The 26,507-nt window shown below is 38.5% G+C and overlaps 1 protein-coding gene across 1 annotated transcript in view; it reads right to left on the bottom strand.

Moving 5' to 3' along the window:
* Positions 1–26,507, bottom strand: part of Tex10 (testis expressed 10) — a 41,547-nt gene that overhangs the window by 8,471 nt on the left and 6,569 nt on the right. Inside the window, exons 5-11 of the mRNA XM_052714963.1 lie at positions 21,464–21,576; positions 15,926–16,164; positions 15,286–15,421; positions 14,593–14,768; positions 13,154–13,331; positions 8,813–8,901; positions 7,840–7,973 (exon numbers count right to left, since the gene is read on the bottom strand). Coding sequence (XP_052570923.1) covers positions 7,840–7,973; positions 8,813–8,901; positions 13,154–13,331; positions 14,593–14,768; positions 15,286–15,421; positions 15,926–16,164; positions 21,464–21,576 — 1,065 coding nt within the window. The remainder of the gene's footprint in view (positions 1–7,839; positions 7,974–8,812; positions 8,902–13,153; positions 13,332–14,592; positions 14,769–15,285; positions 15,422–15,925; positions 16,165–21,463; positions 21,577–26,507) is intronic.

Genomic DNA, 26,507 nt, shown 5'->3' with positions numbered 1-26,507 from the left:
CACTAAAAGTAGGGTCTCTCTGCGTAAGCTCTGACAGGAAAGCTGGTGTAGGCCAGAGCAGGTCATCCATGAATATGGACAGACTGCCTGCCCCCAAAAGCCAGAGTCCAAACAAGGTTTGGCATTCAGAAGAAACAATCAAGTAAACATATGAAGTACATATAAACGAGCCCCGTTTCTCACTGTCAGAAAAGGCAGGTACAAAAAGAGAACAGAAAGAACACTAGCACTAGCCATGTGGTGTTGTCCTTGAGTCTGAGTACTTGTAACAACAGAAACTCAACAGTAATGAGACATCCTCCACACAACTTCTGTTCTATATGCACTGGTTTGCCATCTAATACAAATGCAAGAAGAGACTATACTAGAGTGAGAAAAGGAAACACCAGAACTCGTCCAAGAATCTGACCCACAGAGTTGCATAAGCTCCCACAGCCATGGCCATTTGCGCTTCCCTGCAAACTTACAAGCCAACACATGAGCAATAAAGGCAGGCTGATGGCCTAAACTGGGCTTAGAATTTGAAGACTTGGGGGGCAAGATTAAAGCAATTAAGAATAGCCCAAAACTGTATCTAGCTATGGTAAAGGTTAAATACTAAAATAAATGGCAAAGTTAAAACAGTTTCATGTCTATGTTTTTGTTTTAAGAATTTTGTAGTTTTTTTCCCTATGTATATTTCACTGTAGGCAGTCATTCTGGCTCCACAAAAGGACGTGGATCTTCTAATACCTGGAAGTCAACAGGAAAATTGTAAGTTCATTTAGTCACAGGCTCATCTATGTTAGAATTCTGAGAGAATCAGAAAAAAGCATCTTAGTATGTCAAATTTCTTGTTCAAGCTCGGGGGCCTTTCTGTTCTCAAAGACTCAATAGAATCACATTAAACAATGTTCTAAACCAGAATATCTTCCATTTAGTACTAAGCTTACACAGGTACTGTGTCTAAAGAACTGGTCAACACCCAGAGAAGCTCTGAGATCCTAAGAATCGGAATGTGGATATGGACATGAACTCCATGTTGGACTGAGCTCTACAAAAAATGGTATGTCTCTCCTTAATAATGAAAGAGAATAAATACAGTAGCTGTGACAGGGAAACCAATTCTCATCCATACAAACTGATACCTGAAAGGAATTTAAGAGACAGAAGGAAAAACACATGAAATAGGCAAAACCAGTAAACGGTGGACCAAATCAGAGGTTCCAATTTCCGTCCTCAATGAGATGTTGCAAGAGTCATCTAACTAGCAGGAGACCAAAACACTCATACACATACAAAATAATTTTTAAAAAGATTATTTGAAATGTAGAAAAAGAAATACACACAACATACAGAAAAACAGGCATATAATTACCTTTTTAACCACTATGCCGAGGAAAGATAAAGATGCTAAAATGTGATAAAAAATAAGTCAGGAAAGAAATTTTACTACAATATAATGTTGGAGCAGGGAGGCTAGCGAGATGGCTCAGTGGTGAAGAGAACTGGCCACTTTCAGAGAACTAGGTTCAATTCTCAGCACCCGTATAGTGTCTGTAACTTCAGTTCCCGGGGATCTGACACCCGCTTCTGGCCTCTACAGACACCAGATATTCAAGTGGTATATGGACATACAAGCAAAGCACCCACATTCATAAAATAGCTAAAAAAAAAAAAAAAATTGTATGGCAATAAAAAATTAACTGTTCAACACAAGCGAATTACCAAACAGTTCAACAACATGGAAAACTAAACAAGCGTTGGGAGATATACTTAGTTCTGAAAAAAACTATAAAGAAACACCCAGGCAGTGGTGGCACATGCCTTTAATCCTAGCACTCAGGAGGCAGAGGCAGGTGGATCTCTGTTGAGTTCAAGGCCAGCCTGGGCTACTGAGCCAGTTCCAGGTCAAACAAGAGAAATCCTGTCACGAAAAACTAAAAAAGGAAAACAACAACAACAAAAAACTTAACAAGAATATGATAAAATTTAGATTACGCTACTATAAAAGGAAAAGATACATAAATGCATAAAAATCCAGGAATTGTTACACTTATGTTCAAGGTTTATTCATGAAAAACAAATGTATTTTTTGGAGGCTGGATTCAATGTGGTTCAATGATAACAGTGTGCTCAACAGGTTGAAGACCCTGGGTTATAACCAACTCCAGCACTACTCAACAACAAAAAAGCCTTTGCAACTAACCATTCACTATCTTAAAAGCAACAAGTTAAAACAACATTAGGGTTAAGCAGTTCACTGGACTTTTGGAAAAAGGGACTCTCCACTGAGAAGGCTCTTTCTGTCCAGACATCTCTTCCTTTTGGGATTTTTCCCTGTTGATTACTGCTACAAAGCACTACTTTTTAGGTCAGAAAGACTGGTCACAAAGTCACTAAGTGAAAAATACAAGGCCCAGACCAATGTCCACAGTGTTATTTTTATAAAAGGAGAAAACCAAAAGGCACGCACTCAGGAAGGGGTGGGGGAAATAAATGGTTGGCTAAGAAGGGATAAAGACTCTTCCCTATACACCATCCGGCCTTCTGAATTTTCTTTCTTTTTTTTCTTTCTTTTCTTTTCTTTTTTTTTTTTTGTGAATACTATTCTCAAATAGACAATACTATTCCCAAATAGATTGAGTGAAAATCTCATTTCCACCTGGCAGATAACACTAACCCAAAGCAACTAAGGAATCCTAATCTACTGGTAACTTATTCATATGAATTAAAAAATAAAATTTTATACTTAAGATACCAAAATGATGTGTACTTCAAATACATTCACATGAAGATGGAATTCAAATACAACCAGTTTATTGAAAAGGAAATTGAGAGTTTTTGCTTAAAAACTTCAAAAACTAAAATTATAACTCTAATTTCCCAAATTTATGCCTTAACATTTCAAAGACAGCAACCTTTAAACTTAGTCCATGGCCATGCCAAATGTTCATCTCAGAAATAGTTGATGACACTTTCATGACAGCTACACTGTGGCTTTCTTCCAAAGATGATATGCTTAATATACATATGCCATACATACTAGACAGACAGACAGACAGACACACACACACAGCTACACTGTGGCTTTCCAAAGATGATATGCTTAATATACATATGCCATACATACTAGACAGACAGACACACACACACACACACAGCTACACTGTGGCTTTCCAAAGATGATATGCTTAATATACATATGCCATACATACTAGACAGACAGACAGACACAGACACACACACACACACACAGCTACACTGTGGCTTTCCAAAGATGATATGCTTAATATACATATGCCATACATACTAGACAGACAGACAGACAGACACAGACACACAGACACACACACAGCTACACTGTGGCTTTCCAAAGATGATATGCTTTAATATACATATGCCATACATACTAGACACACACACACACACACACAGAAACTAGAGATGTGCACAAAACATCATTTAATTCAAAGCCTCCTTAAAACAAGGCCAAAAATGTTGAATTGTCTAGCTCACCAAATTAGACACCGCTGAACCTATGCCTGGAATCCTAGCCCACTAATTTCTATAAAATGCTTTTCTGAAATGTCAAATGATAATTTAAATACATCAGAATTATCCTTAAAATGACAATTACTACTAAAAATTGTTAACAAACCCAGTTCTTAAATATAAGTTTTAGGCCTTATAAACCACAAGAAAGGTTTTTTTTTTTTAAGCTCTTCTCATCTCTTATGAAGTAAATCTCAACTATTAAATATTAGATTAGTTACCCTATTCCTTTTCACTATTTCATTATTCCTTTTCACTTTTTAAAACCAAATATTTATACAGAACTCAAAATAAAACATGACACCTGGCACAGAGTTGCAGAGGCTACATGTCACTGGTATGACCTATAACCTTAGCCTTCTGACCAGTGTCAAATAAGGTCAAGACAAAAGTAGTTTAAATATCTACAAAAAGCATAGCTCTAACCCTTCAGAGAAGAACATGAATAGAATTCAGGGTAGAATGAAACAAAAACACCAGTTTAATAAAACCAGATGAGATTAACAACGAAACAGAAGAGTTGGCTTGAAACTTGAACTTAGAGATGGCCCTAGTAAAGAACGCTGACAGATCAAGGCAGAACACTTTGGCCTAAAAACTGGATATTAGCCGGGCGGTGGTGGCGCACGCCTTTAATCCCAGCACTTGGGAGGCAGAGCCAGGCGGATCTCTGTGAGTTCGAGGCCAGCCTGGGCTACCAAGTGAGTTCCAGGAAAGGCGCAAAGCTACACAGAGAAACCCTGTCTCGAAAAACCAAAAAAAAAAAAAAACTGGATATTACAGAAAATAAAAAAGGTTGAGTGTCCCAGCCAAATATCTCTTAGATCAATAAAGTTATCAGCCAGCAGAGACACAGAACAGAAAAAGATGTTAATTAATAAATGAAGGGAGACCCATGCCAACCTCAGGAGGTAGGGATTTGAGGTTAAGGTCAGCGGGCTACATATAGTATCTTAAAAAAGTGTATCTTAAAAAAAAGAATAAGACACATACACAGCTCAAACACTTCACACCAGTATTTGTGACTTTTGGGGGTTGTTCTAATCTTTTAAGATAATTTTGCCTCTTTTTTTTTTTTTTTTTGGTTTTTCGAGACAGGGTTTCTTTGTGTAGCTTTGCGCCTTTCCTGGAACTCGCTCTGTAGACCAGGCTGGCCTCGAACTCACAGAGATCCACCTACCTCTGCCTCCCGAGTGCTGGGATTAAAGTTGTGCGCCACCACCGCCCGATAATTTTGCCTTTTTGTATAAAAGGTGAACCTTATAATTCCACGTTAAAAGTTGGTTTAAGCTTAGGGTTTCAAGGTGCAGTTTCACGAATACTGAAACATACTAGTAAGATTTACTGCATTACTAAGTTTATTAGATATCAATAAAATTTAATATCTTTAAAGGTTTCCTTAGCAAATGCTGAACAAAATAAGGTTATTTAAACTATTTAAACCGTCTGTGTTTTTAAGTAGTTTATCAAAGGTACAAAATATAAACTAGAATCTCCTTTTAAGAATTGTAAACAAGATCTGTATGCTGGCTTGGAAACCTAAGGAAGAATTGGGGTCTTCCTTAAGTTTAATTTTAATAAATTACACATTAACTCTTTTATTTTTTTTTCTACCATCAGCTTGATACAGTATAAATTCTTATCCTAATAGTGAAATGTTTCAGAGGCTTGCCCAGTGATTGAGTAAAACCAAAACTTACTGTAAGTCACAGTCATCCTAGGGTCCCCCCTGCTATGTAGCCTCCCTGGTTCTGTGGGTTGCAGTCTGATTGTTCTTTGTTTTGTATCTAGTATCCACTTATGAGTTGAGTACATATCATGTTTGTCCTTCTGGGTTTGGGTTACCTCACTCAGGATGATTTTTTCTAGTTTCATCCATTTGCTTGCAAATTTCATGTTGTCACTGTTTTTCTCTGCTGAGTAGTACTCCATTGTGTATACGTACCACATTTTCTTAATCCATTCTTGAGTTGACGGGCATCTAGGTTGTTTCCACGTTCTGGCTATTACAAGTAGTGCTGCTGTGAACATAGTTGAGCATGTATCTCTGTGGTATGATAGAGCATTCCTTGGGTATATGCCTAAGAGTGGTATGGCTGGGTCTTGAGGTAGTTCAGATTCCTAATTTTCTGAGAAACCACTATACTGATTTCCACAGTGGTTGTACAGGCTTGCATTCCCACCAACAGTGGAGGAGTGTTCCCTTTGCTCCACATCCTCTCCAACATTGACTGTCATTAGTGTTTTTGATCATAGCCATTCTGACAGGTGTAAGGTGGTATCTCAGAGTCGTTTTGATTTGCATTTTTCTGATGACTAAGGATGTTGAGTATTTCCTTAAGTGTCTTTCAGCCATTTGAGATTCTTTTGAGAATTCTGTTTAGCTCTTTAGCCCAATTTTTAATTGGATTGTTCAGTATTTTTATGTCTAGTTTCTTGAGTTCTTTACATACTTTGGAGATCAGTCCTCTGTCAGATGTGGGGTTGGTGAAGATGTTTTCCCATTCTGTAGGCTGTCTTTTTGTCTTATTGACCGTGTCTTTTACCCTACAAAAGCTTCTCAGTTTCAAGTCCCATTTATTAATTGTTGCTCTCAGTGTCTGTGCTACTGGTGCTATATTTAGGAAGTGATCTCCTGTGCCAATGCATTCAAGACTACTTCCTACTTTCTCTTCTATCAAGTTCAGTGTAACTGGATTTATGTTGAGGTCTTTGATCCACTTGGACTTGAGTTTTGTGCATGGTGGCAGATATAGATCTATTTGAATCTTCTACATGTTGACATGCAGTTATGCCAGCACCATTTGTTGAAGATACTTTCATTTTCCATTGTATAGTTTTGGCTTGTCAAAAATCAGGTGTTTGTATGTGTGTGGATTAATGTCACGGTCTTCATTTCAATTCCATTGGTCCACATGTTCGTTTTTATGCCAGTACCAGGCTGTTTTTATTACTATAGCTCTATAGTAGAGCTTGAGGTCAGGTATGGTGATACCTCCAGAGGTTGCTTTATTATACAGGATTCTTTTAGCTATCCTGGGTTTTTTGTTTTTCCATATGAAGTTGAGTATTGTTCTTTCTAAGTCTGTGAAGAATTGTGTTGGGATTTTGATGGGGATTGTATTGAATCTGTAGATTGCTTTTGGTAAAATTGCCATTTTTGCTATGTTAATCCTGCCTATCCATGAGCATGGGAGATCTTTCCATTTTCTGATATCTTCTTCAATTTTTCTTTCTTCAGAGACTTAAAGTTCTTATCATACAAGTCCTTCACTTGTTTAGTTAGTGTTACCCCAAGGTATTTTATATTATTTGTGGCTATTGTAAAGGGTGATGTTTCTCTGATTTCTTTCTCAGCCCTTTTATCATTTGTGTATAGGAGGGCTACTGATTTTTTTGAGTTGATCTTGTATCCTGCCACTTTACTGAAGGAGTTTATCAGCTGTAGGAGTTCCCTGGTAGAATTTTTGGGGTCACTTATGTATACTATCATATCATCTGCAAATAGTGAAAGTTTGACTTCTTCCTTTCTAATTTGTATCCCCTTGATCTCCTTTTGTTGTCTTATTGCTCTAGCTACAACTTCAAGTACTATATTGAATAAATATAGGGAGAGTGGACAGCCTTGTCTTGTTCCTGATTTTAGTGGAATCGCTTTGAGTTTCTCTCCGTTTAATTTGATGGTGGCTGTTGGGTTGCTGTAAATTGCCTTTATTATGTTTAGGTATGTTCCTTGTATTCCTGATCTCTCTAAGACCTTCCTTAAGTTTAATTTTAATAAATTACACATTAATTCTTAAGAAACTAATGAGCAATTTTTTGTTTAACAACTCACTTTCAGGAGGGCGGTGGTGGCACACACCTTTAATCCCAGCACTCGGGAGGCAGAGGCAGGCAGATCTCTGTGAGTTCGAGGCCAGCCTGGTCTACAGAGTAAGTTCAAGAACAGGCTCCAAAAGGCTACACAGAGAAACCCTGTCTCGAAACACTAGATAGATAGATAGGTAGATAGGCAGATAGAAAATAAAAATAAAAACTCACTTTCAAAGATGCCAACCTTTACCTAAGGTCTCTCATTTACTAACTCAAATTCACCCTCTCCCATGAAGCTCTATGTACATGTTCTCCCTCTTCAAAACACATGGATTCCCCCCTACAGACACAGAGGTCCTCTCCAGCACGAGGACCACTCTACACCCTGCTGTGTCTAGTAGCATGTGACACATGGCACCCAGAACACAGCAAGCACTGGTGACTCCAGCAGGACTATGGAAATGAACAGTTTCTTTCTGGATGCACTGTTACCTCTGTTATATCCCAATGGTGTAAAAACTGGTCCAAGTCTGTAAGGTAGAGAAGCACAGGGGAAAGCGATGTCTGGATGACATGAGGAACTCCTCGAAGGTTCTGAAGCCAGGCCAACTCCTCTTTTGAAAACCCTAATGTGGGTGACAAACAGAGCCAGCTCAAAAATAAATCACAGAGCAGTAATATACAACACTCATAATAGCTCTTCTTTGTTGTATTTCTGTATCTTACAGTGTCTTAAGGAATTAAATCCTGGAAATGAAACCATAAAATTCACATTAACTACACATGCAAAGGATGTGATCTGACCCAATCTCCAACACAGCAAAAAAAAAATTTTTTTTTTACCACTTCTACTGAGAGATTTAGTAATCTTGAATTTTTTAAAAAGGGGGGGGCGGTAGCTTTTAACAAGGAAAATGAGTGGAGCACGTTGTCACAGGTCCTTAATCCTAGCACTCTGGAGGCAGAGGTAGGGGATCACCGAGTTCAGGGCCAAACAAAGTTTCATAGGGAAGCGCTGTCTCAAAAAAATGATACAAAGCAAATGAACAAACAGGAAGCAGCAACACTATGATCCCTTCCAAATACATTCAACACTATATGTTCTTATACAATGGTCCTCAAATGCTTTTCAGTTACTCACTGGCTCTAAGTCTCTTCTTTGGAGAGAAAAAGGTGGAATAGAGAGGTGGATCACCCCACCTGAACATGGATTACCTCACCTAACATAATTCTCATGTCCCTCTTGGCTCTTTTATACTTTGTCCAACCCACACAGAAACCTGCCAATGAGCCTCCTGACCAGCAGCCCTCAGAATGAGCAGACTGCCACAGATACTGCCCAACAACCTAACTGCTTCCATGTTCGTAACACCATACTTCCATGAGCATGTCTAAGGAGGCTAGTGTGACAGTCACATAGCATTGTGTTCTCTTTTTAACTTGGCATGATTGTTAATATGGCTACCTGTAAGTGTGGAAAATAAAAAGCTGAGATAGTCCACATCTGTCATGAAGTAGTCATTAACCGAGTGGCTCCATCCAGAAAAGGATGATCTAGAAGAAACAAAACAACTATTACCAGTCTGTCTTTATTAAGAGTCAGGGGATGGGAGAGGGCTGGATAGCTGGCTCAGCAGTTAAAAGCACTGGGCTGCTCTTCCACAGAACCTGGGTTCAATTCTCAGCACCAACATGGCAGCTCACAGCTGTCTGTAATTCCAGTTCCCAGGGGATCCAACACCCTCATACAGCTATACTTGCAGGCAAAACATCAATGCACATAAAGGCAAAAATAAAAAAACAAATAAACCATTAAAGAAAAATGAAGGGTCTTCAGAGATTAATCTCAGGACCTCCAAGTACCCTAACACTGAGCCATAATCCCAGTCCTGCATTTTCCTTTACTGAAAACAAACCTAGGCTGGCAAAATTACTCAGTGTAAAAGCACTTGCTACCAAACATTATGACCTGAGTTCAGTCCCTGGGCCCCATATGGTAGTAGAGAACTAACTTCTGCAGAATGTCTTCTGACCTCCACATGTATGTGTACATGTACACACGTACACACGTACACACACACACACACACACACACACACACACACACCTTAAATACATTTTAAATTTTAAAAAACAAATCTAATTGCAAGTTGTGTAAAACCCACAGTATATATACTGTTTAAACTTCACATATAAGGACCCCAGTATTGCAATTATGAAAGTTAGAGGTGCAAATATTTATAGTTATGTTTCATTAAAAAGTGTAACTAGCCCATATATATGATGTAGCAAAACTTCAGCACATTTCAAAATTAGATCCAAAGAGCCAAAGAAGTTTTTATTTCAGTGGCAGGTTCCACTACTATGTACTAAGTTTTTTATTTATATAAAGTCTTACCCTTACCAAGTAAGATAATTAATGAAATCTCAGCTTCACAGCTAACTAAAGCAAAAAGCATCCTAATCAGACTTAAAAAGTTTATTGTTAAAGCAATGATATGCTACATTCTGGTGTACCCTCACAAAAGCACAGTAAAGCAGAAGATTTTAAACAAAGTCTAAATGAGCTGGACATAGTGGCACAAACCTGTAAACCCAGTACTTGTGAGGCAGAGGCAGGAAAAATCAGGAGTTCAAGGTCACCCTCGGCTACTCACTGAGTTTGAGACCAGCCTCAGTTACATGAGACCCTATCTCAAAAGACCAAAACCAAATGTAAAATGAGAAGTACTTGGTTCCTCCTGTAGGACAAGTTACTAGCTGTTCTCTGAAAACCCTCAGAGCAAGGCTTCCTTAGGGAAAGTGTGAATGCCAAGCAGAGATGCAGCAAAAAGACACAATGATCAGACCTAACCAGCTGATATTACAGATTTTATCAGACAACTGAGTAAAAGCCAGACAAAATTAGGCTTTTCTAATTTACCTCCTGTCACAAGGGGGTTGTAAAAAAAAAAAAAAAAAAACAAGCAAAAAACCCTACCTTTGTATTTATTAATATTCTTTTTTTTTTTTGGTTTTTCGAGACAGGGTTTCTCTGTGTAGCTTTGCGCCTGTCCTGGAACTCACTTGGTAGTCCAGGCTGGCCTCGAACTCACAGAGATCCGCCTGGCTCTGCCTCCCGAGTGCTGGAATTAAAGGCGTGCGCCACCACCGCCCGGCTGTATTTATTAATATTCTTAAATAGGAGGAAGCACACTAAATAAGCAAGCATTCTTGTGTCATTCCAAGCAACATGAAGACATCTATGGAGGTATATCACAGGAACTCGACAGAAAGAACAGCAAGAGGGACAAAAGAGTTGATAGAAAACACCCTCTTACACCCAGTAAATACAGGAAGCAATTGTGCCCCCCAGTGGCTACAAGTAGAAAGTCCACTTCAAGTTTGACTTGGAACAGATCACAAGCAGCCCATACTCACTCAGCTTTACCCAAGCCAGAGCACTACTAAAAGGAGCAGTATTAATAATTATGCAAAAGTGAAAGAGGCAAACCAAATTTGGTCCTGGAAATTTGTACCACATGCACCCTCATGAAAACCCAAGACAAGCCGGGCGGTGGTGGCGCACGCCTTTAATCCCAGCACTTGGGAGGCAGAGCCAGGCGGATCTCTGTGAGTTCGAGGCCAGCCTGGGCTACCAAGTGAGTTCCAGGAAAGGCGCAAAGTTACACAGAGAAACCCTGTCTCGAGGAAAAAAAAAAAAAAAAAAAACAAGACAAAGTTTCTTAGTCCAATTTCTCTCTGTTCAACACTGTAGAGAAATTTCCTTATTCATGTTTTTTGGGGAAAAAATTATCCATAATTATATTGCCCAATCTAGCTATAAAAATCATGGGCAGAAATGCAAATGAGAAAGGCCATAGAACATAACATTAGAACTTGACAGTAAACACAGTATCACTTCAGTTTTAAAGACAGCATGACATACTACTTATCAATTGTCCCAAATACTCTTACAAGAATTTGCCACATGGCATATCTGTTCAGGACTGAGTTGTTTTATAACCACTGTTTTATATTCCAGAATGGTATTGGTAGGGGGTTGTTGGGGAATATTATTTCAAGGTGTGTTAACTTTTGTTTACGCTCTGGAACATTTGTTTAATGATGCAAAGATGTGTTTGGTTAAATAAAATTCACCTGTGGTCAGGAGACTGCCAGCAACTAGCCGACAGGAAGTGGTAGGGAGGAGCCAGGTGGAGAAGGGTTTATAAGGAGGGGTGAGAAGCATGAGGACTTTTGGGGAGGATGTAAGCAAGGAAAGGTGAGCTACTTGCTATTCAGACTCTCTGAGGAGCAGAATTTCCCCTTAACCTTTGAATCTTGAGTTCTTTAGAGGGAGAGAGGTTTAGTTAAGTTCCCTTGTAGCTTTGAAAGAGTGTGTGAGGGAACAGAACTCCCTCAGAATCCCTCAGATGTGGCACTCTGCAGCCCACCACTGCTAGTAGTGGTGGAGCTGCAGTTGCTTGAGTGGCTTAAAAGGCGGCAACAATTTAAAAAAGGACAACAGGAGGTGGTTGTCAAATCCTAAGAAACTATAAATGGGGTGGGGGTGGGGGTACAGGCAGTAATTCTAAGTATCTTCTTAAAAGCTGAGAAAATGAACAATGTCTAAATGATGGGGTTTTCACACCGGGAATAACCTAATTCTCACAAACAGCTGGGCATCAAAACTACAAAAGGTGAATTTAATCTCTAAGCCCAGTTAATGCAACAAAATAAAATTTATCAAAGAGATCTCTGGAAAAATAATCTGGCAACAGCACCCAGCAGATATGGGATTAAGAAGCCAGACTTTTATACCAGTGTAGGACAGACTATAAAAACTGGCTGGTATATAATCATGGTCTAGCAGAAGAGGAGAGATACTGAAGAAAAAAAGCCTGAAGTACTTAAAAGTTCGTCTGAAGGAACCAAACAGACTACTACTGAGCCAGGACGATAACCAGGCCTCAAACCAACGCTCTCCCACTGAGCTCCAGCCCCAGTCACAATCTGCTGTTACTGATTATGAACTCTCATTAGCAGTGTTGCAGATTAATCCAATTTTCCAACTATCACTACAAATCTCCAGAGGAAAGTAAGTTCAATAAAGCAAGACTGTTGAACCCATTCTTGACAAAAGCTAATAAACTTTAGACAACCATAACTGATATTCATAAACATTAAATGTAGTTTCCGGAGACTCAATTCAGTAAGTATTCAAAAAAGCTAGTCTTAACAGAATTTTAGACACTGTAGCTAAGGAACAGTGTAGCCTCCAATGGAAACCAGTAAGTAAAAACACTTCTGGTTATAGATAAAAGAAAGAAATTTCAAAGGCCTAACATTAAATAAAGGCTTACACCAAAGTTCAGAATTTTTTTCTATTTCTAAGGAAGAAAAGCATAGAAAACTAGTCAGTGCTTCAAACTCCTAAAGATATAACCATTCTGACACACAAACACACGTAAGTAAACCTTGACTTTTCATTTATAAACAACACTGTGAACAGCTCATACTAGAAAAGTGAGGCAGACAATTATGAACCACAGTGCAGTTAACAATAGCCAAAAATAAGTTTATTACAAGAAGCAACTGACACCTGGGCCTGGTGGTGCACGCCTTTACTGCCAGCACTTAGGAAGTAGAGGCAGGCGGATCTCTGAGTTTGAGGCCAGCCTGGTCTACAGAGATTTCCAGGACAGCCAGGACTATACAGAAAGATCCTATTCTCAGAAAACTAAGCAAAACAAAAGAAAACTTCTGTATTTTCATTGTGTAACGAAAGATGATACACTTAAAATACAGCTCACTTCAGTAATACCTCATGTACAGTATTCCAATAAGTGTGGCAGCCAAACTTGAACCGAGTCTCCCCATAATGCAGCACCGACTTAACCGAGAAAGCAAATCAGCAGGCAGAGCCGGCAGAAAATACAAAAGCTGAACCAGACGCTGCTGAGACTCTGCAGGAAGAACCACCACAGCGCCTTCTTGTGGATCTAGTGGGGAGGTAAACATGAAATTCAACTATAAAAGATACACAAATCACAGATTAAATTATTAAAGCACCTTGATGACTTCCAATGAATTCAAGGCTGACAAATGATGTTAAGTTTCAATTTTAACAATTACATACCAAATTTTCTTATCACGTATGGCTTACTAAGCTATTTAAGTAAAATACTGAACATAATCATTTTTGACACTATTAACTTTACAACATCCAACAGTCTTCATAGAAACAGATTTTTTTTTAAATAAAAATGTTGATGGTGATGAAAACGGGCTGAAGAGAGGGCTCAGAGGTGAAGAGCATGTTGCTAGTGAGGACCAGATCAGGTGGGTCACAAATGCCTCTAACTCCAGCTCCAGGGAGACCTGATACCGCTGACCTCCAAGAGCACTGTACGCACATGCATAAACCCACACACAGACACATGATTTAAAATATATTTTTTTAAATCTTTAAAATAAAGTCCAGATAGGCAAAGCTATAAACAGAATATATATTAACTGTTGTCAGGAACTGGAGTAAAGAAAGACTAGGAGATGACTAATAAAAACACGGTTTCTTTTGGGAGTGATGAAAACGTTCTAGAATTATGTAGTAGTAATAATGGTACCTACCACCTTAGGAATATACTTAAGAATCACTGAATTATACAACATTACAAAATGATAAAATTTACAGCATGTGATTTATATCTCAATGAATGTAAGTCATATATACTTTACAAATACAAATGCCAATAAGCTTTTATTGGTATTTTTCTTCAAAATACTAAGCAGTAAGTCAGTTCTAGAGATGAATACAATATTGATATTGGAGTCATCAAAGATACTCATGATGATTAACACAAGAACTATCTTGCCAGAAAAGCATCAAAAGAATTTTCAAAGTACCTTTTCAGTTAAATTTATGAATTGTTTTAAAGATAACTTAAGAATGAAAACAGTCAAGTTGGGCATGGAGGGAAGTGTACGAGGTAGAGACAAGAAGATCTCAAGTTTGATGGGCCTGAACTTCATTGTGAGACCCTGTCCCAAACGAACACACCTTCCAAAACAACAACAAAAACAGGTAGGGAGAATATAAAAGGTAAAAACTATTCCAATATACTTAAAATGAATTTAGTATTTTGTTTGACCAATTTAACCTAATGCGAACCAAAAGAAAGGCAAATCAGAACTCCCTTTTAACATTCTATTTCCTTGTTGGAACAGATGCAGGCCAACCTCCACCACTAAACACTCACTCACCATAAATTCGTAGAGCGGCAGCTTGTAAGCTTTTCAGTAAGTCCTTATTTGCTTGTGCTGCAGCAGTATGAATGATATCAATCAGTTGTGTGGACAGCTCAGGGTTTCGGGAGCCAAGGTGAGAAAGCTGCAATGGGAGGCCAGCCAGCCAACGGGACAGCACTCTGCTCCGGTACCTTAGGAAGGCCAAGGAAGAACAGGATAAATGTTAATTTGCAAACATGAGCTATTACTAAAACCAAAACCAATCCTTTTTTCTATTTAAATATAACAAAAGCAGTGATATACAAATAACACATTTTCTTATTTAAGCATCTGAAAGCAGGTAGGATACTGGCATCCCTTTTGTAGCAGGGGCAGTTTTGCCCACTAAATTATATAATTTCTAAATGAAAAGGGACACCAGTGAGAGCTATGTGAGTTGTTTATCCTGTGTTAGCTACCATAAAATATATGAAACAATAAACTTATGCCTTTAGTATGTTGCCACCTACAAAACAACTTCAGCCTTGCATTATCTTAGTCTGTTAAGATATGGGTATAGTTTTCTAGCACTATGAAGAATTCGTGTTGATTAAATTTTATACCATTTCTTGAATTCAACAAATAGACTTTAAAGACTTAATCATACTGATGTACACAGACTACAAAACAACTCAGCAAGAGACTAAGGGAAAATAAAAAAATCTTTACCTCAATCTGTAAGACCTCAGTTCTTCTTTCTGATAGATTTTACTGAAAAATTTGATTAACAAAGTCCTAACTGGAAGAAGCAGGCCTCTCTGCTGATACAGCGTATACACTGCCTTAATGAGATTCTCGGTAGCCTCTGAGAAGAGAAAGAAAACAACTGCATAGGACAGACACTCCTTCCACACAGTACTTTGTTCCTGGGCAAAGCTGTCTTAGGCACAAACTGATGCTTATCATATATAGCAACAGTGTGACATACGAAAGTCAAAGCAACAAGAGATTACATTATCACTTTTCTTAGGAACAAACCTAGGATGACAAAAACCAAGGTATTAGAAAGGATGAAAAGGGAAAGCTTTGATTTGAATGGGGAAAAAAATTAGTAAGTCACTTCAAAACACTAACTTAATTTCAAGCTAAACAGAGGAGTAAGCACATCCATGCAGACATCTTTACCAGTTTGCTTCAGAACAGCCCCAGCCCAAGAAAGCAGCACTTTAAGCCACAGTCCCAGTGCTCATGCAGACTGCTTTGTAAACACTTAGGCTTGCAATGGCTTGAATGGAAGCAGCAAAACTACATGGAGTGATGGCAATCACCATTTATGGTAGACCCAGAGCGCCTCTCCTGCACCACCTACCTCTGTTTGGTTGCATCTGTATCAGCCTCCAGGAGACTCCAAGCAATCTGTTCAGCTGTTTACTGTTCAGCCTAGCACCACCTTTAAGGGTCTCCGTCACAAATTTCCTTATCGTTTCTATCCAACTGGAATCATTCTGCAAAGTTGAGGCATTTGCCAGCGAGACCATGATATCAGACAGCGTTAAATTCAGTAAAAGATGATCTACATTATTGGAGAGAACCGTGCAATGCTTGATGCTAAAAACAAAACACACACACACACAGATCTATAAACCACACCTGCTTGTGAACACTTAAAATAGTCCTAACATGGATAAAAGGTTTTTTTTTTCCTTGAAGAATTTACAATTTCCAAGACAGAGTACAAGGCAACTTTAGGCCATAGTTCTATAAATAAAACTACCCTGTGGAATCAAGGTTATATTAAAAAAAAATTAGAGCATCTATGGCTCTGGTCATTATTGAGTTACTACTACAAGAAGAGCAAATGGTGATACCTAACACTGCACTGGATCTTAAGACTTTCTACAAGGCTTGATAAGACCTGAAAATCCTAACTCACTTAAAGGTATTTTTAAAGCAAGTACTTGTATTTAGTGGAACATTACAGTAATACTGATTTTTACTTAACTTCAAACTAATCATCTGTTTTAAAAGAACCACTAATTTCTCATCATAATTTGTTCATGCATGAAATAAGAGAACTGCAGGGTGTGATGGCATTATGCCTCTAATTCCAATACTTGGGAGGCAGAAACAGCTCAATCTCTTGAGTTCAAGGCAGCATGGTCTACATAGTGAGTTCTTGGATCAGTCAGGGCTACATAGTGAAATCCTGTCTCAAAAATAAACAAACATTAAAAATTGTATGCTGGGTGGTGGTGGTACACACCTTTAATCCCAGCACTTGGGAGGCAGAGGCAAGTGGATCTCTGTGAGTTCAAGGCCAGCCTGGTCTACAGAGTGAGTTCCAGGACAGCCATGACTGTTTTAGACTGTTTTACAGAGAAAACCTGTATCAAAAAACCAAAAAGTAAAAAGAAAACTCATCCAGGTAAGCAATCATCCAATTTTATAATTCATCTATTAAAATACTAAAATCATTTCTTTTAGCCAAGTAAAACAAATCCTTCCAAAGCTTCAAAGAAATTACAAAATACCTCAAGCAGAGTATCCTAATAAAAATAAGTTGTAACTTAGAATATATTCATCTCAGATTATTTAATAGTAGAAGCAACTCTGTTTAGAAAAACATTAGCCATAATCATAAGTATCTCAAAATAACCTAAATAAATAAAGGAAAGGACAGCCCTAGGTAAGGCTTGAGCAAGGGCATGTAGTGAATTACCATACATATCCAAGTACAGAAATTAAGTCTGTTACTACTGAGCATCAAATGCAAGGCTGGACATGACAAGCCTGAAAGGGGAAAATGGTACCAAGTGACAATGAGTCCATGGCTAAAGACATCAAAACCAATTCTGCAGACAAAGAAGAAACATAGCTACTTGCTTCTTTTGGACTACATGGTTACAAAAGGAAACTGAGTGTTACAGACTATTATCAAAGAAAAGGCTGTGTGGCTACTTAAACAATTTAGGCGAGCCATGTCAGGAATGACAAGAAGAGTCGATGTTGGAACAGACTAAGAAGGCATTCAGGAAAAATAAAAGTATCTGGATTTGAAATTTGTTTAAATGTATGTATGAGTTTGGAGACTTTGGAGGAGTCACGAATTTAAGCCCTGGTGACTTAAAGAGAGCTGAAGAAAAACAGAGACCCAGACTGGACTGTATGCAAGCCTGTATGGCATTTTCTTAATTAGTAATGGATGTGAAAGAGCCCAGACCATTGTGGGTAGGGTCATCCCTGGGTTGATAGCCCTGGGTTCTGTCATGGGGGAGCAAAACAGGTAAAGCAACACTCATCCACAGCCTCTGTATCAGCTCCTACCTCCAAGTTCCAGCCCTGTTTGAATTCCTGGCCTTCGGTGATGGACTACAATGTGGAAGTACAAGACAAAAAAAAAAACTCTTTCCTCCCCAACTTGCTTTTGGTCATGGTGTTTAGTCATAGCAATAGTAACGCTAACTAGGAGGACAGCAGAACAATCAGTAGTCCAAGGCTATTCTTAGCTACACAGTAAGTTAGAGTCTAGGCTTGACTACGTAAGACCATGTCTCAAAGAGAAACAAAACAAACAAAAGTAACATTTAAATTGAGTCAACTCAAGATGACTTCCTAACAGCAATGGAAACCAGGAGACCGTAAACTGTTACTGTGCACATGCATAAGGAAACCTAGAACCTTACACTGTGGAAACCATTCTTCAGAAATGAAGAAATGGAGGCCAAGGAGATGGTTCAGTGGATAAGAAGATTCCAATCCCCAGAACCCATGTATAAATCCAGGTATGTAATACAACTGCCTATAACTTTAGCACAGTGATAAAATGGAGACGGAGGACCATTGTGGCTTCCTGACCACCATCCTACCTCCACATTCCTTTAGAGACCCGATCACGGCCTTAAGTGTCCGATTAGGATCTTGGAATGTGTTCACGGCTACATTTAGACTTGGATTTGGCAGACAATTTCATAAAAATTAACCAAGTGAACCTATGAATTTGAGGAGAATAAGTTAAAAAAAAAGGTAGAGCATGACCTCTTGAATTGCCTCAGGATCATACACCTGCACACACGAGTATGTAGATTACACACATACACCCTCAAAATAGAGAAATGGTACATTTATGGCCGGGCGGTGGTGGCACACGCCTTTAATCCCAGCACTTGGGAGGCAGAGCCAGGCGGATCTCTGTGAGTTCGAGGCCAGCCTGGTCTCCAAAGCGAGTTCCAGGAAAGGCGCAAAGCTACACAGAGAAACCCTGTCTCGAAAAACCAAAAAAAAAAAAAAAGAGAGAGAGAGAAATGGTACATTTAAAAAAAAAAAAAAAAAAGGAGAGAGAAAAAGAGAGAGAACGCTCCAGAGATTAAAAGCACTGGCTGCTCTTCCAGAGAACCTGGGTTCAATTCCCAGCATCCACATGGTGGCTCACAACAACCTGTAACTCCAGACCCAGGGGATCCAACACCTTCTTCTGGCCTCTGTGGGCACTGAATGTACATGGTACACAGATACATGTGCAGGCAAAACACCCAGTCACATAAAAATAAATAAATGATTCTAAATGATCCCAGATGTAACGACAGAAACTTTAAAAAGAGAACAAAAAGCTAGAAAACTTAAGTTTCAAATTCAGTGAAAGATGGAAGATACCCAAAATTCCAATTTTGAATTGAAAGCACAAATTTAAACATTAGCAACAATGTCCTTTGTTCGCCTCAAATTTGTAGGTTCACTTGGTTCATTTTTATGAAATTATCTGCCAAATCCAAGTCTAAAATGGTCTTGAACATATTCCAAGATCCTAAGCAGACACTTAAGACCATGAACGCATAATCCTACATTATTGTTTTTCACTTGACCATATATACCCATGTTAAAGTTTACTAATGAAAAAGTTAAAAGTAATGATAAACTGTAAAATGAAATCATATTCATTCCAGGTAAGACCATACAGATTGACATTACACAGAAAAGCAAGCAATTTAAAACTCATGAACTGAGGGCTGGAGAGATGTTCAATGGTTAAGAACACTTGCTGTTTTAGCAGAGGACAATGGATTTGGTTTCCAGCACATGGTTACTCACAACCCTCTGAAGCAGTTCCCAGGAATCTGACACACTCTTCTGACCACCATGGGTCACAGACACACACACACACACACACACACACACACACACACACACACACACACACGGATACACATGTACACACCTACTTATATGTAAGCAAAATAGTCATAAAATAAAAATAAACCTTTTAAAAATCTATTATATGCTGGGCAGTGGTGGCACATGCCTTTAATCCCAGCACTCGGGAGGCAGAGGCAGGCTGATCTCTGTGAGTTCAAGGCCAGCCTGGGCTACAGAGTGAGTTCCAGGAAAGGCTCCAAAGCTACACAGAGAAATCCTGTCTCAACCCCCTCCCCCCAAAAAAAGGGGGGAAAAAGCTATTATAAAATTGGTTTCTTTCAGCCAGGCGGTGGCGGCGCACGCCTTTAATCCCAGCACTCGGGAGGCAGAGCCAGGTGGATCTCTGTGAGTTCGAGGCCAGCCTGGGCTACCAAGTGAGTTCCAGGAAAGGCGCAAAGCTACATAGAGAAACCCTGTCTCGAAAAACCAAAAAAAAAAAAAAAAAAAAAAAAAAAAAAATTGGTTTCTTTCTGAAACTCTCCATTTAATATTTCCAACAGCACATTAATTGAAATAATTTAAGCATGACTATTGAATATCTAGTAAAGCTTTAATAAGTAGCCTCTTCCTTATGCTCTTTCAGATGATATGGAGGGCATATGTGTGTAGTGTTATATACGTGTGTGGTGTGTGCATGTCTGCAGGTACCCATACAAATATAACATGGAGGCCTATGGACAACAGGTATCTTTCCTTGATGGTGTTTTGGGTTTTTTGTTTTTGTTTTTTATTTGCTTATATTGTGGATATATGTGGGCATCCAGGTGCCACACTTGTGGATGTCAAAGGACAACTTGGAGGAGTCTAGTCTCTTCTACCATTTAGATCCTGGCATTACCACATGCAGTCAGGCAGTCAGGCAAGTGCCTTTACCCACTGACCCACTTCTGTCCCTCTCTGTCTAACCCCTACACCTTTCTTTTTGAGGCAGGATCTTTCACTGAACCTAAAAACTCATGAAATCAGCTCCAACTAGACTCTGATGTACTTACTTAAGATCAACAATAAAATCATTTAGAAAGCCAAGAGTGTGCCCTAAAATACTTTTTCTCTACTAAAATACCCCATTTATAGTAAGGGGCAAGTACTTAATGAATCCATGAAAAACTCATACAATCAATAACCTCATCAATTATGAGCACCTTGAACCTTGGTCAAAGGGCCTCAGTGTTTCTCCACCTCTCTCTGATATATTTAAGCAAGTTCTGACAGATCTTAAGTTCCCTTTCAAGTGTCTGCTCATTTGGGGCAATTACAATTTTACTATTCCATCTTGTACTAGCTTGTCAAGTTTTATTAACATAGCCTATTTTCACACCAGCTCTCATTTGAAGTCGACTTTATTATTAAACTCCATCCTCTATGACCCTTTCTGATCTTCTTCAGGATAATACAGCTTCATTATCAGTTTCCTGATGGACACATGAGAACAAATAGATGAACTTTAGTAAGCTAGCTGCCTCAGCAACTTGTATTCAATTCCTACTTGTGTAATCTGACAATACCTATGGCAGAATCCATACAGATTACCAAACAAGCAGACCGCTAGTCCTAGGGCTTCAAGTGACTTGTTCAATGTAAGTCTTCCTTTGCTAGTCTTCATTAAGACTTAGATACGATGCCTCACAGTATAGAAAGTCGCAGGTTATGGCTATCCTCTAATAATTTTAGGATACAAAGCATATTATTCCCACACAGTAGAAAACCACTGTAATACCTTTTATTTGTCTCTTTCTTTCGTTGCTTGGTTATTTCTTTTAAGGCATATGGAAAATGGCTCATAAAATGATGTTTGAAATCAGTAAGGTAATTCTTTCGAAGCCATGACTCCTATTGAAATAAAGGTTCAGATTAGAAAAAACACAAGACAAAATGTAAAGTAACTAAAACTTAGGCAGAAATTTGACAATGTCGATACTTAACTATTAATAATGTCCCATTGTAAGACTACTTCTGCTAATGCTGTAGTACATAAATAAAATTTAAAATCAAACAGCATCCAATTTTTATTCACAGGTAAATGAAATTTAAGAAAAATTCCTAATTTTAACCATTAATTTAATATTTCTTAAGCATGTCTTCTACTTTATGCTCTCTAAGACCATTCCCCAGTGTTTCTACTTGCTCCTTAAGTTACATTTAAAATACCTTATTATCTTCAGAGTACTTCCTAAATTCTGTACTCCTCACCACCCATTTCTATGTATGCTTTTTTTTTTCCATGTACGCTTTTAACATCCTACTTCAGACGGTATTCCTAGTATTGACATTCTATACCATTTACCATCAATGCCACCAGAGGTATGCACTATTAACAAGCACCTTATTAATAATGCTCATACCTTTGTCTCCCAAGTTCAAAATAGTACAATAATACTGAAGACTTCTGAAATAACAATTATTCCTTATATACGCTATCTAATACAGTAGTCATCTCTCACATTGAGCTATCAAGTACTTAAACTATAGCTAGTATTCATCCATAAGCACTAAGGGCAAAAAAAAAAAAGTGACCGATATAACCGAGGAATTATATGCTGTGTAGTATGTGCAAGCGTATGTAGGGGTCAGAGGTCAATCTCAAGTGCTATTCCTCAGGAGCTATTTTTGTTTTTGTCAGGTCTCTCATTGGTCTGGAGCTCACCAATAGGCTAGGTGGCTAGCTGGCAACCCCAGGAATCCACCTGTCTCTCCTGCCCCAGTAATGGGATTCTAAGTGCATGTGTCATCACAATGACCAGCGTTTACCTGGGTGCTGACATAAAACTCAGATCACCATGCCTAACCAGCAAGCACTTTATCCACTGAGCTCTTTCCCCAGTCCTGAAATTATTTTTAAGACCAGTTTTCACCACATAACCCAGGCTGGCCTAGAACTTGAAATCTTCCTGCCTTCATCTCTTGAATGCTGGGTGAAATGGCTAGTTTTTAAGTCAACTTAACACAAGCTGTAATCATCTAAAAGGAAATCTCAATTTAAAAAATGCCTCCATAGGCAAGCTTGTAGGACATCTTCTTAATTAGCGATTGATAGGGGAGGGCCCAGCCCTTTATGGATGGTGCTATTCCTGAGTAGGTGGCCCTCGGTTCTAATAAGAAAGCAGGCTTAGCATGCTATAAGGAGCAGCCAGGAAGCAGTACTCCTCCAGAGCTTCTCTATCAGCTCCTGCCTTCAGGTTCCTGCCCTGTTTTGAGTTCCTATCCTGAATTCCTCCAACGTAAGGAACTGTAAGCAAAATAAACCCTCTCCTCCCCAACTTGCTTTTGGTGATGGTGTTTCATCACAACAATAAATATCCTCAGAAACTGGGACTACAAGCATATCCCACCATACTTGGCTTGAATTTAAATCGTAATGAACCTAATCAGGTGAGTACATATATGGGGAAAAAAAATGGCTGTTTGGTTTCAAATTCTAATTTTTATGAAATAACAATAAGACATGAAATAGAAGTAAAGCAAGCATTAAGATATAAATCTAAGACACAAAACATTTATAGTGATTATAACAGTTCTTAACACTACAATGCAGGACCCTAAAAGAAAAAATGTAATGTTAAATAATGTTCTCATTTGCATTCTTAAAACGAGGTACACATTAAAGACATACCCCAGTAAGGACTCATCCTCAAATGCTATACTATGATGCAATGTACTTTGAGGTTTCTTTTGGAGCAAAGACCAAAGCTTCAAATTATCTTTTAAAATATTTGAACACAAATGAAATTTCTTAATTGTGTTGTAAATACTAGCAAATCAAATTGTTGTGGAATATTTGTTTACACTGTGTGAAGATGTGTCTATGTTCTGCCTTACCTGACTAAAGCACCTGACTGGTTTAATAAAGAGTTGAATGGCCAATAGCTAAGCAGGAGAGAATAGGCGGGACTTCTGGGCAGAGAGAGGAACTCAGGGTTAGAATCTGGCACTGCAGAAGACACCAGGGACACACTAAGGAAGTCGGATGTATAGAATGGAGGAGAGGTAATGAGCCACATGGCAAAACGTAGATTAATAGAAACTGGTTAATTTAAGTTGTAAGAGCTAGAAACAAGCCTAACTAAGGCCAAGCTTTCATAATTAATAAGTTTTGTGTCATTACTGGGGAGCTGGCAGTCCCAAAAAGTAAGTCTGACAAGACCACCTACACCAAATGCATGAAAAGGTTCCAGTAGTCCTAAGCAAGTGGCACTTCTAAGACTACATTTACCCTAGATGTCAATTCATCAACAGAAAAATCTACAATTACGAAAATAAAAAACTTGCAATTCAGCCCATGTCTGTGATTTGTACTCAAAGGAATGTCATTTCCTTCTTCTTAAAGATTAAGCCATTATACAGGTCACCCAATATTCTCTCTATTATTCTACCAGTAAAGTAAGTAGGAAAGGAACAGTGGGATGGTAAAACACATTAAATTTCCTTTTGATGTCACAATGCAGACAAAATTTTACATTTGCTTATAATAGTTCTTTTTTACCAAATTATTACAGTCTAGTATAGATAGCAAGGTGTTTTTAGATATCTGGGGACTGAGAATAGCTCAGTTAGTACAGCTAAGGCTCTGGGTTCCATCTTTAATACTATAAATATGTGTGACTATGCATTATGTATGTACATATTACTCCAATATAAATTCACCACCCCCTCATAAGATTTTTGCTTTAATTACATGTATACATAGGCATCTGTGTGTGAATTTATACACAAGTGTAGGTGCCCATGAGGCTAAAGGCATTACATTTCCTAGAGCTAGAGTTATAGGCATCTGGAGTGGAATTGTGACCTATCCACTATAGGCAAAGGCTATAACCAAACTAATGGCCTCAGCACTATACACTCAAAGGGCTGGAGAGATGGCTCAGTGGTTAGGAACCTGGATTTAGTTCCCAGCACCCACATGGGAGCTCACAACAACCTGGAACTTCAGTTACAGGAAATCCAAAGTCCTCTCCAGGCCTCTGCAGGTATCAGGTGCACACACGTGATGCACCCATATCTATGTAAGTGAACACTTATACACGTAAAATAAAATAAGTAAATAAATATTAAAGAGGAAGCAAAGAGCAGTAATCATTTTGAACCACTGAACCATCTCTCTGGCCCTACTCATACCAGTTTTATACAGTATCTCAATATAGTGTTCTAGTCTTCAACAGTCTATGTCTTAAAAACTTAAGGATCCCATATAAATGAAATGCTACTACACAACCCTGTAATGATAAAAGTTATAAAGCATACTATTTTAAATATCCATTAAATTTCAAGACCGGAAACTAGCACAAGTAGTGAATTTGCAGATTGTGTATTTTGTCTCCTGTTCTAAATACAAATACTACGAAAGCATTTAAAGTGGAGAAATACTAGTCCATATTAAGTATCATAATTTCTATTTCTCTTAGTCTGTCAGATGAAAATCCTGACTTGCTGAGTTTTATCCTAATAAACCCATTTTAAGTAGAATATATCTTAAATTCAAATGCATTTTAATAGACCTAATTAAGCAAGTATCAAAATTTGGCCTAGCCTACCTTAAACATATTCAGTACACTTTATTATTAGCCTATGGTTAAACAACAGTATCTGATACAAAGGCTGTCTTATAATGAAGTAGTAATGCCTCACAGAATGTATTCAACAGCACAAAAGTAAAAAGCATTTCACTGTGCAGCTGAGTTTTAATAACATTCTACATCAAAAATTTTCAAGTCATATAACTTTAAATCAAGAATTGCTATAGAGCTGGGTGGTGGTGGTGGTGGCGGCGGCAGCAGCGGCGGCGCACACCTTTAATCCCAGCACTTGGGAGGCAGAGATAGGTGGATCTCTGTGAGTTCGAAGCCAGCCTGGTCTTCAGAGTGAGTTCCAGGACAGGCTCCAAAGCTACAGAGAAACCATGTCTCGAAAAACCAAAAAGAATTGCTATAGATCCATTAAAATTACAAATATAGATTTTTCTAAGCTCTATACATTACTGTGAGCCTATACCACAAAATGTCATTAAGAACTAAGCTTTGCTTCCTAGTCTAACACACTATACTCTTACCTATTAGTTTGTTGCTAATATACCTTGGAGCTCAAAAGTATAATCAGTAAGATGATGCTATCCTAGTTGTAAAAGCAATTTAAAAACATCCCTGCAGATAGTGATGGACTAGCAATAATAGAACAAGCCCTTTAAGCACATTTTAGCACAAATCCATAATGCTTTTCAAAAATACTCTTTATCCTTAGTTTTACCTCACACAGCATAATGGCTCATTCTCATCTTTAGCTCAAACGAAAAAGACTAAAACGAAAACAAAAAAAACATGCCTTCTCAGTGTTGCATGTGTATACAGGCAACTTTAAAAGACTCCCATGGGTCTAACCAAGTCTTTGTAGAGGTCTTCTGCAGAAGAGATGCCTCCCACTTTACAGCAGTGCTCCTGAAGCTGCCTGTGAGTGCTAGCATGATAACTTAGCAAACCTGATCTCACAGCTTTGTTCCCCCTTACTTGCACTACATAGAGCATACTCCATTGCCATCACTATGACTTCAGTACAATCTTCCATTTGTAGCTAGAGTTTTCCTGCCTGGCCCACAGTCAGGACAATCTCTATCACCTGCCAGTCCCACAGCCGCTCAAACCCGACCAAGTAAACACAGAGACTTATATTGCTTACAAACTGCATGGCCGTGGCAGGCTTTTTGCTAACTGTTCTTACAGCTTAAATTAATCCATTTCCATTAATCTATACCTTGCCACGTGGCTCGTGGC

This window comes from Peromyscus californicus, unplaced genomic scaffold, assembly GCF_007827085.1.
Source record: "Peromyscus californicus insignis strain IS unplaced genomic scaffold, ASM782708v3 Scaffold_5__1_contigs__length_169319896, whole genome shotgun sequence".
Classification (NCBI taxonomy): domain Eukaryota; kingdom Metazoa; phylum Chordata; class Mammalia; order Rodentia; family Cricetidae; genus Peromyscus; species Peromyscus californicus.
This window is presented reverse-complemented; position numbering and strand designations above follow the sequence as displayed.